The 13,797-nt window shown below is 43.9% G+C and overlaps 1 protein-coding gene across 2 annotated transcripts in view; it reads right to left on the bottom strand.

The window, feature by feature from the left end:
- Positions 1-547: 547 nt before the first annotated feature.
- Positions 548-13,797, bottom strand: part of POLK (DNA polymerase kappa) — a 105,281-nt gene continuing 92,031 nt past the window's right edge. For both annotated transcript variants that reach the window (XM_030566398.1, XM_030566397.1), the window contains 6 exons: positions 13,651-13,746; positions 9,231-9,329; positions 6,494-6,589; positions 1,729-1,927; positions 960-1,091; positions 548-665 (listed from right to left, as the gene is read on the bottom strand). In XM_030566398.1, coding sequence (XP_030422258.1) covers positions 607-665; positions 960-1,091; positions 1,729-1,927; positions 6,494-6,589; positions 9,231-9,329; positions 13,651-13,746 — 681 coding nt within the window. In that variant the 3' untranslated portion in view covers positions 548-606. The remainder of the gene's footprint in view (positions 666-959; positions 1,092-1,728; positions 1,928-6,493; positions 6,590-9,230; positions 9,330-13,650; positions 13,747-13,797) is intronic.

Here is a 13,797-nt window from a genome sequence, read left to right as displayed (position 1 = left end):
CAGGACCTAACCAGATCAGCCACCGGTTCATTCACCTGCACGTCCACCAATGTAATATACGCCATCATATGCCAGCAATGCCTCTCTTCTATGTACATCGCCCAAACTGGACAGTCTCTACGGAAAAGGATAAATGGACACATCAGATATTAGGAATGGCAATATACAAAAACCTGTAGGAGAACACTTCAACCTCCCTGGCCACACTATAGCAGACCTTAAGGTGGCCATCCTGCAGCAAAAAAACTTCAGGACCAGACTTCAAAGAGAAACTGCTGAGCTTCAGTTCATCTGCAAATTTGACACCATCAGCTCAGGATTAAACAGAGACTGTGAATGGCTTGCCAATTACAAAACCAGTTTCTCCTCCCTTGATTTTCACACATCAACTGCTAGAACAGGGCCTCATCCTCCCTGATTGAACTAACCTCATTATCTCTAGCTTGCCTGCTTATATATACCTGCTCCTGGAAATTTCCACTTCATGCATCTGACGAAGTGGGTATTCGCCCACGAAAGCTCATGCTCCAAAATGTCTGTTAGTCTATAAGGTGCCACGGGACTCTTTGCTGCTTTTACAGCCTATGACAGCTTCTGTTAAAAAGTTCATGAAACTGCACATTTCCTCGAATCCATCTCAGTGCTCCTTTCAGCTCTGATTTTCTCTGTAAAGCAAGACGGAAAAATGCTCTTATTAGACAGGCATGGCTCCTTCCCAGATAGGCAGTCTTGCCCATGTCAGGCATGCCACTAAAATTGGAACAGGGTTTGTTGTAAAACAAGTCTGTCCATCCCCCCACCTCCAAATCCCAAACTAACGTTAATGGTTTTTTCTGCCCAGTCAAGCCAAAAATCCCCATAACTACAGATCTAATAAGGAGCCTTGTTCTTTTACAGGACTGCACTTATGGAGCATCTCCTGCACATAGCTTTGTCTTGGATATTAAACAATAGCTTACCAGCTACTTGTTGAAATCCTACATGCACCAAATCTTCATATATATGTTTGACTGGATTCCGGTGAGCCAGCAATATACCATGTAACCAGATGAGCAACATTCGGTGTCCATGTTCCTTATAGCTTTTTTTTCCTATGCAATATACAGCATACATGTCTGTGTCATATGCTTGGAGTAAAATACTTTGATGTCTCGGCTGCTTTTGTAAAAGCTCCCAGGCTGTACGGCATTCCTCCAACTCTACTCATGCACTCATTTCCTTTCTGACCTATAAGCAAGATGGAAACTAAGACTTCCAAAGGTGAAAGACTAGTTTTTCACTCAAGCGAATGGAAAAATCAAGGTTAATGGTTCTTAAAATAAATTTATTCCTTTAACTTGTTTTAATGTATAGAAATACACCATGGTGTACTAGCAAAGAATGCAGCATGTGCTGCCAAAATTGTGAACTGTCAACACTATATGGTTCTTTCCTAAAAAATATGGAGATATTGCCAACGTTCCCTGAGAATTCTGAAGCAGGTGCATGAGTGAGGTCTCACAGAATGTGTTAACATGAAATTTATTTAATTCACAATTAAAGTTAATTTTAAAAAATCAGATAAAATATCATGAATTTGATTTGAGTGAAATGTCCCCATTTGACCAAGGAAATCATGTAGCTGTGAACTCATGTCAAAAACTAGGTCAGAGTTGACTAACTCCCAGCAGCCATGTCTTCACCTAAGCTATTTCTTTACTACTGTGCCCGATCAGTGCATTTCATTACCTGTCCATTGTTCTTCAATAGCTTTAATTTGCTCCTCTGTAAACTTCCAGAACAGGGCCAGCTTTTTCCATTCTTGGGGTTTTAACTGATTGTAAGCCAGATTCCAGAGGCAGGAACGGATTTGCTTAGTCTGTGCACTGTGATCCTGTTTGAAGGATAGAATAAAATCTGGTGCATCAAGATGGTTTTCTAGATGTTCCTAGAAAGAAAACAAAGATGTTAAATAAGCTGCACAAATTTTAACTACAGATTCAGAAACAATAGTGAACATTTGTACTTGGCAGTTAAAACGCGTTCAGCTGTGTATTTTGACGTCCATTGTTAGCAACAGGTAATTTTCTTAGTATAGACAAACTAAAGAGTAGCCTGTTATCATAGTTTGGCCAGCAGAGCTCAGGAGGCAGTAAATCCCTTTTCCTCACTGTTTAGGGCACTTGCTACTAATCTCAAAACACGGCTGAGCAAAATTAACTATAGAGTGGACAGGACCTAAGGCCTGTTGTTGTATGAGTTAAAATGTAATATATGAAGATACTTGTAAAATTAAATGCTGCTTTCACCAGCAATCTTGCTATAGATTTACTATTAATATGCTTTTGTAGGTGGGCCCTGTCTGCTTCAAAAATTACAATTTTTAAACATAATTGTGACTAAGTCATATAAGATGTTTTCTCTTGCCTCTGTGGACAGAATAAACAAGTTTAAGCCATGTTTTATGGTCTGTCTACATTAGCTTTTTTGTCAAGTTTCCCACCATTGCTACCACTGGCTCAACTTCCTTAGTGAGGGCACTAGTGTAGACAATGCGCTGGTTGCTGGCAAGTTAACCATAGCAATGTGTAGACTGTCTCTCAGAGTTAGATGACATGGTTAGAAACAGAACACAATGGACCCTTGGAGCACTTCCTAATGGAGCAGCACCAGTGGGAAATCTTGGAAGGGTGGATGGAAAACAATGGAGTTTTGTCATTGACATCAAAGGGCCAGAACTGAACCTCTACTGCAGACATTCAGTAAGGCCCCAGTTCAGCAAAGCATCTAAGCCTGTGAATTCAATGGGACTAAAGTATGTGCTTAACTCTGCTCATAATGAAGTGGGATGAATATTTTAAACCCTAGAACAGTGTGCCAGGAGAAGAAGATATTAGCTGTCTAAAGCATCCAAAGTATGGCTTAGGGTTGTAGGATATTTTAATTGAATAAAAGTGTTACTCTAAAAAAAATGGTTCAAAAAATAGTTAAAATATTGACAGAGTCCTGTGGCACCTTAGACTAACAGAAGTATTGGAGCCTGAGCATTCGTGGGTGAATACCCACTTCGTCACCCATGAAAGCTCATGCTCCAATACTTCTGTTAGTCTATAAGGTGCCACAGGCCTCTGTGTTGTTTTTTACAGATCCAGACTTACACGGCTACCCCTCTGACAGTTAAAATATTGTAATACCACCACTTGTTTATTTCTTAGCAGCTTATTTTCCATACTAGTAATATTTTTGCTACTCCAACGCCCTTGCCCATCTGTACTGAGATACTTGGCTACAGATAATGTGGTAGAAGCACTATGGTTTTATTTCCTAACATCTGTTCAACTGTTTCACAACAACACCTGCTTAAACATCTTTTCTTTTCCTCAGACAGTTAAGTAAATGTATTGAAAGTAATATTCTTTAGTGCTATCTCAGTTGTCATATTTTCTTCTTCCCTTTTAAGCTGAAAGGAATAACAGTGTAACTGACTATGATTCCAGCTGAATCAAATCCAATCAGACACACACAAGCTGTGTAGTTCTGTGTATCTGTGTAGATAAACTAGGAAAGTACAATTTAGATGGGGCTACTATAAGGTGGGTGCATAACTGGCTGGATAACCGTACTCAGAGAGTAGTTGTTAATGGCTCCCAATCCTGCTGGAAAGGTATAACAACTGGGGTTCCGCAGGGGTCTGTTTTGGGACCGGTTCTGTTCAATATCTTCATCAACGATTTAGATGTTGGCACAGAAAGTACGCTTATTAAGTTTGCGGACGATACCAAACTGGGAGGGATTGCAACTGCTTTGGAGGACAGGGTCAAAATTCAAAATGATCTGGACAAATTGGAGAAATGGTCTGAGGTAAACAGGATGAAGTTCAATAAAGATAAATGCAAAGTGCTCCACCTAGGAAGGAACAATCAGTTTCACACATACAGAATGGGAGGAGACTGTCTAGGAAGGAGTATGGCAGAAAGAGATCTAGGGGTCATAGTAGACCACAAGCTTAATATGAGTGAACAGTGTGATACTGTTGCAAAAAAAGCAAACATGATTCTGGGATGCATTAACAGGTGTGTTGTAAACAAGACACGAGAAGTCATTCTTCCGCTTTACTCTGCGCTGGTTAGGCCTCAACTGGAGTATTGTGTCCAGTTCTGGGCACCGCATTGCAAGAAAGATGTGGAGAAATTGGAGAGGGTCCAGAGAAGAGCAACAAGAATGATTAAAGGTCTTGAGAACATGACCTATGAAGGAAGGCTGAAGGAACTGGGTTTGTTTAGTTTGGAAAAGAGAAGACTGAGAGGGGACCTGATAGCAGTTTTCAGGTATCTAAAAGGGTGTCATCAGGAGGAGGGAGAAAACTTGTTCACCTTAGCCTCCAATGATAGAACAAGAAGCAATGGGCTTAAACTGCAGCAAGGGAGATTTAGGTTGGACATTAGGAAAAAGTTCCTAACTGTCAGGGTAGTTAAACACTGGAATAAATTACCTAGGGAGGTTGTGGAATCTCCATCTCTGGAGATATTTAAGAGTAGGTTAGATAAATGTCTATTAGGGATGGTCTAGACAGTATTTGGTCCTGCCATGAGGGCAGGGGACTGGACTCGATGACCTCTCGAGGTCCCTTCCAGTCCTAGAGTCTATGAGTTCGGGGACTGATATCCCCAAGAACTCTATTCTACCTGCACTAGTTCCCTGCAGCATTAATTATCAGGAAGTATGAAGGAATGACAAGTAATTTATTTGTGTAATAGCTTAGCAATGATAGGCAGAGGTAAAGCAGAGAAAAGATTGCAGAGTTACACCCTGAAGCGTAACAAGGAGGCAGGCAACTGAATTTCTTTCTCAGTCTGTTTATATTTCCAAGGAACTAGTAAGAACCAGCAAACATTGTCAAAAGGCAGGTGGTTCCATTGTCTGATCAGGTGTGTGTATTGGAAGCAGTATATAAGTGCACTTCCTGATACTGATCTCAGGGTGGGCCTCTCAGCAAGGGGAAATGTCTCGCTGGATGCCAAGAAATGGAGGTGGGCCAGGTGAGAATGCAGTGAGAGGCACATTAACTGAATTGAAGTTTAGAGCTTGTCTACACTTACTTTTTATAGCGCTCTAACTTGCTGGCTCAGGGGTATGAAAAATCAGCCCCCTGAGTGCAGCAAGCCTGAGCGCTTTAAAGCGCTAGTGTAGACAAGCTGTGAGCGCTGGGAGCCATGCTCCCAGCTCAGAGCTAATCCCCTCGTGGAGGTGGATTACCAGGAGTTCACACACGACCACTTCAAAGCACTGCTGTGGGAGCATTCTCGCAGCAGCGCTTTGACGTTTCCAACGTAGACATACCCCTAGTTCAGGCCTGCACAACATGTGGCCCATGTGGGCTCACTGTGTGGCCCGCGGGGGATGAGTAGGTGGGCTCATTGTGCGGCCCATGGGGGTTGAGTAGGCAAGCGGCGGGTGGGGGAGGGGAGCTGAAGAGGCAGACAGGCAGTGGCGGGGGGTGAGGAGGTGAGCCAGGGGAAGTGTGGGGGGCCTGAGAGGCGAGTGGGCAGACAGTGGCGGCAGGTGGGCAGTGGGGGGGTGAGTAGGCGAGCCAGGGGGTGGGGTGCTGAGGAGGCAAGTGGATGGGCAGTGGCGGGAGCTGGGGGGGCGGGCTGAGGAGTCAGTGGCTGACCTGTTCTACTGATCTGGTCTGGCTTCCCTCCCCTCTCCAAGGGTTGCAGCTGTCTGGAGGTGCTGCCTTCCATGCCTTCCTCATCCACACCTCATTCATTCAACAGGGCAATTGATTACAAAGTTGGGGGAAGATCTTATTCTACTTCTAGCAAAAAGACATTTTTCTTTTACCTTAATTATACTACCTTAGTGCCCCGCTATAACATATTACCAAGGTTCAATACGGCTGTTTCAGTGGGGCAGTGCTGGGGAAGGAGGGTTTGTTTCCAAGGGGTGGGTGGTGCTGTGGGGGGAGGAGTATTTCAGGGGGGCTGGGTGGTGCTGGGGGGGTAGTATTGTGTTTCAGGGGCGGGCTTGGCGGCACTGGCGGTGGGGTTGGCGGGGCTGGGTGGTTCGGCCCTCAGCTGTTTTCTTTGGAGTAATAAGGCCCTCGCCGCTTTACGAGTTGTGCAGGCCTGCCCTAGTTAATGCTTTTGGCTGGTTGGTTTTTTTTAAATAGGTGGGGCTTGATTTTCAGAGGAGCAGCCTGGATCTGGAACATTCTGGCTCCTGGGACTTCGTGGCCACAATTTGAAGTTTGGTTTATGTTGTCACCTCTGCAATTTTTTCCATGTGGCAGAGAAGGGAAGGGATGTGCCCAAGGCCTCATGTCAGGGGCAAAACCTGGACTAGAAATCTGCACTCTCCAATCCTGCACTCACTCTTCTGAATTTTGTAAACAGTGGGTGACACTTGGTGATGGGCAAGAAGGGAACCATCAGAGGCAGAAGAAGCTTTAAATCTGGTTAGAATCTGCTTCTTCAGCTACCGTCCCCTTTGGAAAGACAGAGCTGTTTCATACCTGTTTCAAGGTGTAATGCCTTTCTGCTTTAATAATCATATCAACAATGAGGGCATGGTTGCTCCTGGATGCGACAGCCAGAGCAGTTTTTCCTTGCTGAAAACAGAGAGAGTGAGTTACAGCATGTGTTCAAGTGATGAGCAGAATAGCAGGAATCTAGAGTCTTTGTTTACTAAGCCCTGACATCTGCATTTGCAAAGAAAATGTTTCAATATAATTTTATGTCTCCAGAGTAACAGTAAGTAAATCTCGCTACTCTGGGTAAACTGGAGCCCTCTAGTTCAGTTCATTCCAGAAGCCTGCAAATGGACCAGTAGAGCATTTCAGATATTTGTGGTGCTAAAGTAGGGATGAGAAGCCCCTAGCATAAGAACAAGCTTATGTCTCGGACCCTGGTATATTGCTGCCACTCACTTCTCATTCTCTATTGTGTACTCTAGCCTGTAAAGGACATGGGCTGTTTGATGACCGGGTGGAGCAACTTCTTGGCAGGTTGAAGCACACATAGGTGGTGCTCTATGTCTGGTACAGCCACCAAAATGCATAAGAACCATTGCTTTCATTCCAGCCACAGAGCACTGTTTAATCTATCTGAATACATCTCTGCTACTAACAGTTCAAAGCCCATGTAAATGCTTCTTTGACTTTACTGGTTTATCTCTGTAATCCTTTTACGGTGTTGGATTTGCACTTAGCTCAGCTGCCCTGCATATAAGTATTCTAGATGTTTTCCACCTGTTAAGGTGTAGGAGGTGATCTTTCACATTAGGACTGAAAGAAATCAGCCTCTAATTAGAGGGCTCAGAAATTAAATTACAAAGCACTTTTACACTCCAGCTATTATCAAGTTCGCTAATATATACCTTCTGAATTCTAGCTCCCAGCTCCTTTCAAGATCATTATAATTAGCCCATTTGGGAGCCCAGGAATTTACTTTTCACAAAATCCTCATCAGAAAGAGAACATTCTACATAAGAGAAAAGACAAAGGGCCTTAAGAACTTCCTGGAACTCTCATCTGCCTGGTCACTCCCTATTCACAGGAGAGCAATCCTGCCTTCTCTAATATATGTTCATGCCATTAGGACACCTGTTACTCTATTCAACAAGTTACATGACATCCTGACAAATGGGGGGGGGAGTTCTTTCCTAGCCACTGAAGAGTCCAATAACCAAGGTAGAATTTTAATGAATCTGGAGAAAGAAACCGGTTCGAACGGAGCATCCTCTGTGCACTCAGAAGTAACAACACACATCTAGGACCATCCCATCACCTCCTTTCTAGCCGGAAAAACTGAAGACTCAAGATGCGAGAGGGAAGAGGGGCCTGGCAACAACACATGGTCAATCCAAGCAGGCTGCCTTTTCCCTAATATAGGGATGGGAGTACCCCTGACCCACTCACCCAGTTGCAAACCAATCCAGTCCCCAAGCCCCCATAGATGCCAATGTCCCCAACCACTTAACCTGTCCAGCGCACAGAGAGGGAAGCTTCTAGCTCAAGAACTACCAGTAATGCAGCTGGGGAGAGCATTTGTGATGCTCCTTCTACACTACTCTGCAGCTCACAGCCAAGAAGCACTTCTAGTCTGGGTGTAACCTGGTCCAAAAGGATAAGGGTATTTTATGCTGAAGTGGGCACAAAATATTTATTTTCATTGTTCGCCTTTTCACCTATATGTTTAAAGCACTGTGATCTCTCAGGTGGTGAAGGGCTTGTCAGCAATGGGCCAGGGATTGTGTTACCCAAACAGGATTTAATCTTGGTTTAAGCCTGATATGGGAACCACAATTCTTGGCTCAGAGTAGACAGACCACAGGCTGATCGAACGTGAAGACTACATCTCATACCAGTATCTTACCGCAGCCTCACAGAACACATCAGCCACGTAATCCTCCCTCTGAGTCATGGGTCTCTTCTCACGTGGGGAACAAGTGGCTTTCGTAGAATAGATTTTGGCTTTTTATTTTTGTGCCAAGCTACATCAGTTTCAAACTCAGTCAGGGAAGCTTTACATAAGGAAATAACTTGTATTGTCAACAATTCGGTTTATTCTTAATTTTTAAAAAAGCTACTGAAGAGCTACATTTGCTTGCCAGACACTTCAGGGCCCTAGAACCGTCAGTGTATCCAGCTCAAACACCAAATTAATAACAGGGCAAGAAAACACTTGATGCTTTTTGCTTACTGTGGTGTTTATACAAATCATTACAAATTATGGCTCTGTTTTTCCAAAGCAGTCTCTAATGAAGACATGGCTTGGGGCATCAGTGCAGTGTAAACAGACACAATTCCACTGAAATTAATTAGAGAAGCACATGCCTCTACTGGCAGTGAACCTGTCTCCAGACATGTAGCTATTACATCTGCAAACTCTTATTCTGTCCTGTTAGTCTTACGTTTTTTCCATCAGTGCTCTTTGATAGCAAGGTCTGTAACACAAACCTCATAACAGAGTAGGCCTTTGCTGCATGTTTCTCAATGGATTTAGTTTTGAAGTACATTGGATTTCGTCACATTTGGCCTCACAACTAGCTATTCACTGAAACATTCAGATCTCTCTGAGTTGTAGCCCCATGACAGTATTAAAGGGGAACTCTCTTCATAACAGCTACATTCTAGTCATGCTTGTTTTAGGAAGAATGTTTGGAAACAGTGACCTCCATATCTTCAGCGAGAGGGGCATCAAAACAATCACATAACCATGTTGCAAAGTGAATAACGCAGTACTGTATACCTTGTCGGCAATCTTGAGATCACAGCCTGCCTTTAGCAGCAGTTCCACTAGTTCCACATTGCCAAGATCAGCTGCCACGTGGAGAGGGGTTTGTTGCTTCTGCAGGGATTAATACAAAAAAGTGAAATAAACCAGTGTCCCTTTAGAAATAAAACACACACGATTAAAATCCAAAGGTTTATGATGAGAGCATGCACTTCACTGGAAAACCCTGAACAGAATGAAGGCATGTAACAGCTGAATGATCAAACTGTCAATTTTCTTTCAACAAACAAGAGAGTGACTGAGTCTCTAAAGCAATGCATGTCACACATGCAGATTTTTTTTGCATACATGACTTGTGTTTACATAGATGAGAACTGGCAAAGGAGAAAAGCCTAAAATTTCTCCCATCAGAAATGTTTGTTTCAAAGTAACAGCAAGCCCATCTATAGATCATGATTACTACCCATGTTACCCTTTCTTTGCCTGTTTAATTGACCAGCTTCACGGAGGGTACATTTTCTGAGAGAGAGAATTAAAAGCAGATTAGCAGGACTTTATATTCTGTTTACTGACTGTTCAGATGAAATGAGAATCCAGCTTGCATAAGTTAAGTACCATCGAACAGTAAATATGGGTGAAATTCACCTTGCGAGGAAATTTTGTTCAAGGCCCTTCACGCTACTTAAGCCGTGTAGTGAAGCTATGCAGAGAGAAAGTAGTGGGACAGTCTTGGGGGAATTCTCATATATTCATTGATTTTAAGGCCAGAAGGGACTGTTATGGTCATCCAGTCTGACCTCCTGTATAACACAGGACACAGAATTTCACAAAGCAATTCTTGTATTGAGCCCATAACTTCTGTTTGAGCTAGAGCATATATTTTAGAATGGCATTCAATCTTGATTTAAAGGGGTGGAAAATCCACTGTCTCCCTAAGTAAGTTAGCATACACTCTATGGAGAGAAGTCTCCAAACCAGCCTTGCCATTGAAATTGGCGTTGGAGGAAAGCCAGAGAAGGATCCACAGAATCTGTAATCATGCAGGTCCAGTGGCCTTCAAACTGTGAACAAAGGCATACAGGCTGGAGCAGTGGCCCCACTGGTGCTACACTTCAGCTTCATTCCCTGAACCTGAAGATGGGAATCTTGCTGTCGTTCCCCCTTCTCCCCCCATGCTCTTCACTTCACCTACATAAAGCCTAATTACATGGCCTTTCTGGAGCATTATATTGCAAACAAAATTTTAACTCAACATACACTGGAATTCAGTTCTAGTAATCACTCCACTAACAATCAAACTGAATTTCCCACTTTCTTTTCATGAGGAACCATTTGCCCCTTACTTATATCAGACTGAAAGGTAATTCTTTGATTTTCTTTGTTATTTGGAAGTATAGGAAAGTATTTAACACCTCTATGAGTACCACTTCACTGCAGCTGAGGTATTTTATGGGCGTGCCATATAAGAATCAATATATTCTGATACCAACCTTTGTATTGAAACATCTCATGTTGACCACAGGGTCCATGTAAGTCGAATATTTTTTGATTCTATGCTCCTATCTAATTTATGAAGTCTATGGGTCTGTTTAGAGTGATTTTTATGTCTTTATATATCCATTATAAATCTATCATAAAAGATTGTTAAGATTGCATGGCTAAATGCTCATGAATCAGGAAATGCTAGAGTTACGTTTCCATATGCAACCTTAACTCTGCCTTCTTGTGCTTATGCACCATGATACAGTCTTTAATTTCATGATCACTTACTCTTCATAAAACGTCACAACTTTTTCTACAATTTTAAAAATACAAGTATAGTTTCTCTTACTGGCATGTATTTATCTGAGTGTGCCAGAGACAATAAAAGTAATTTATTTATACAATGGGCCAGAAAAGTTTGCAGAAGCGTTTACTTCTTGTATTACTTGAGAAATAGCATGGATTATGTATAGTAACTCCTCACTTAACGTTGTAGTTATGTTCCTGAAAAAAATGCAAGTTTAAGTGAAATGATGTTAAACTAATCCAATTTTCCCATAAGATTTAATGTAAATGCGAGCGGTTAGGTTCCGAGGAAATTTGGGGGGGGCAGACAAAAGGCATTATATACTGCACAGTACTATACTGTACTGTGGTGGGGAGGTGCCCCGGCTTACCCCACACAGGCACAGCCCACTGCAAATGAAGCAGGCAAGGATGCTAGGAAGCACCTTGCACAGCAGCAGCTTCCCCCGCTCCCAGAAGAACAGGTGCTGATTTTGCCAGGGATGCTCCAGGTCTGCCTCTTCCCGTCCCCGCTCCACTTCAGGCCCACTTCTTCCCACCCCACTCCACCTCCTCCCCGGAGCATGCCACATCCCTGCTCCTCCCTCCTTCCTTCCAGCACCTCCCTGCCACCAAACAGCTGTTTGGCAGCATTTAGGACTTTCTGGGAGGGAGGGGGAGGAGCTCCCCCTCCCACCAGTGGCAGATTTAGAGTTAGTGGGGCTCTGTGCTCAGCTTAATTTGGGGGGCCCCCCCATGGGGGGAGCATTCTCTTTTGTCTCCCCCCACCCGTTTTTCATTCTTTTTTTCTCCATTCTCCTCCTGGGGCTCAGGGCTGGGGGTGCAGGGTGTAGGAGGGAGTTAGCGTGTGGAAGGGCGCTCAGGGTGGGGGTGTGGGGTCTGGGAGGGAGTTAGGATACAGGAGGGCACGTGTGTGTGTGTGTGTGTGTGTGTGTGTGTGTGTGTGTGTGTGTGTGTAGGCTCAGGACTGGGGCAGGCAGGAGGTGCAGAGCACTTATCTGGGGCAGCTCCTGTTTGGTACAGGGGGTGTGCAGGTGGCTCGATGCAGCGCGGCACCACTCCCATGGCTGTGATTCTGGGAGCCACAATTCTGGGAGCTTCCCTCCACTCCCCCTCCCCGTCGGCAGGCAGGGCCACCCAGAACGCAGGGGCTTTAGGGTCTGTAGAGCCCTGGGCTAAGGGGGCCTCAGGGCCCTGGCCTGCAGCTCTAAAGCCCCTTTCAGAATGTGGCCCTGTGAGCACGGGCTGGAGGATTCAGGAGGAGCGGGGCAGCTGCGGCCGGAGAGAAGCGGCACTTTCCACTTCAAAATGCCACTTCTTTCCGGCCAGCTTTGAAGAGGAAAGCACCGCTTCTCTTCGGCCGCCGCCTGCGTGGCACCCCTGCTCCTCCTGAGTCCTCCGGCCCGTGCTCGCAGGGCCTCATTCCTAAAGGGGCTTTAGAGCTGCAGGCCAGGGTCCTGGGGCCCCCTTAGCCCAGGTCCCTGCAGCCCCTAAAGCCCCCGTGTTCCGAGTGGCCCTGCCTGCCATGGGGGAGGGCAGCTTCCCCATTCGCTCCCTCCCTCCTTCCCAGAAAGTCCTAAGCATCGCCAAACAGCTGTTTGGCAGGGAGGGAGGGAGGTCAGGAGGTGGAGAAGAGGAACTTGTGCAATGCTCCCTTGTAAAGTCAGCCAAACGACATTATAAGGGAGCATTGCACAACTTTAAACGAGCATGTTCCCTAATGGAGGAGCGATGTAACTTTGGCACAACGTTAAGTGGGAGGATGTTAAGTGAGGAGTTACTGTAGTTAAACTGTATATTATTTTTAATGTTTAAATTTAAAAATATGCAAAATGCTGCCTCTCTCAGGTTCCAGGTGATTTGTAACAATATTACAAATACAATCCAAGAGATACAACAGAGAAAAAGCAGCAGATCCCAAAAAACCCAGTTCTTCTTCAGAAAACAACATATGCACAAGGAGGCACAGCAATCTTAAGTCTGGTATTTTCTGACCCTTGAATGTCTAATTTGGCAATTTTAATTTTCTCTTGATGTAGTTGTTTTGATGGAATTCCTTCATGGCTTTTGTTGTTGTTTTTTGTCCAGGACAAATAAACACCTAATCTGGAACTATCTCCACAAAGTTCCCATTAACCAAGAGAAAGGCTTCTGTGCAGATCAAAACTTTATGCATCACATCAAGTTTTCAACTGTGTGAGTTAACTGGAGCTTGACTGAGGCTGGGATCCTACAAGCCTCTGCCTCATTTAACATACACCGTAGAAGATCACTTTGAAAGGAAAAAAAGGGGGGGGCGGGATTTAGAGTTTTTTCTTGAGGAAATAAAATGTTCTTCCAGTTAACTGCAGCGGGTTTGTCTTTAGGCTTAAGAAGAGCAATGTATTAAATATAAAATATAATATTCAAATAAAAATTAATGAAAGCGTTTTCTGAATATATATCACATTGCTATCCAACTCTAAAACAATACTAGCAGAATGTGTGGAATGAATCATACACTCATAAATAAGTCAGAGGCAACTGCCTTTTCTTCCTCCTTTTTGTACTTTGACCCCTTAAAGAGATATGTAAAATAAATACACACTTGTATTTAAAGTGAAGAAAATACAATCTCTTCTTTCGGTCTCTGATTCAGTTTGCTTACCTGATTCAAGGTGTTTATATCATGATTAGCATCCAAGAGGCTAATTACTATAGGAAGGTGATTATTGAGGACAGCCAAATGGAGAGGGGAATTCTGCTGTAGAGAGAAACAAATGAACTGTAAGACTAGTACAATTTCATTGACAAT

The sequence above is a fragment of the Gopherus evgoodei genome, chromosome 6 (genome assembly GCF_007399415.2).
Source record: "Gopherus evgoodei ecotype Sinaloan lineage chromosome 6, rGopEvg1_v1.p, whole genome shotgun sequence".
NCBI lineage: Eukaryota > Metazoa > Chordata > Testudines > Testudinidae > Gopherus > Gopherus evgoodei.
Note: the sequence above shows the minus strand (reverse complement) of the source record. Positions and strands in the feature narration are given on the sequence as shown.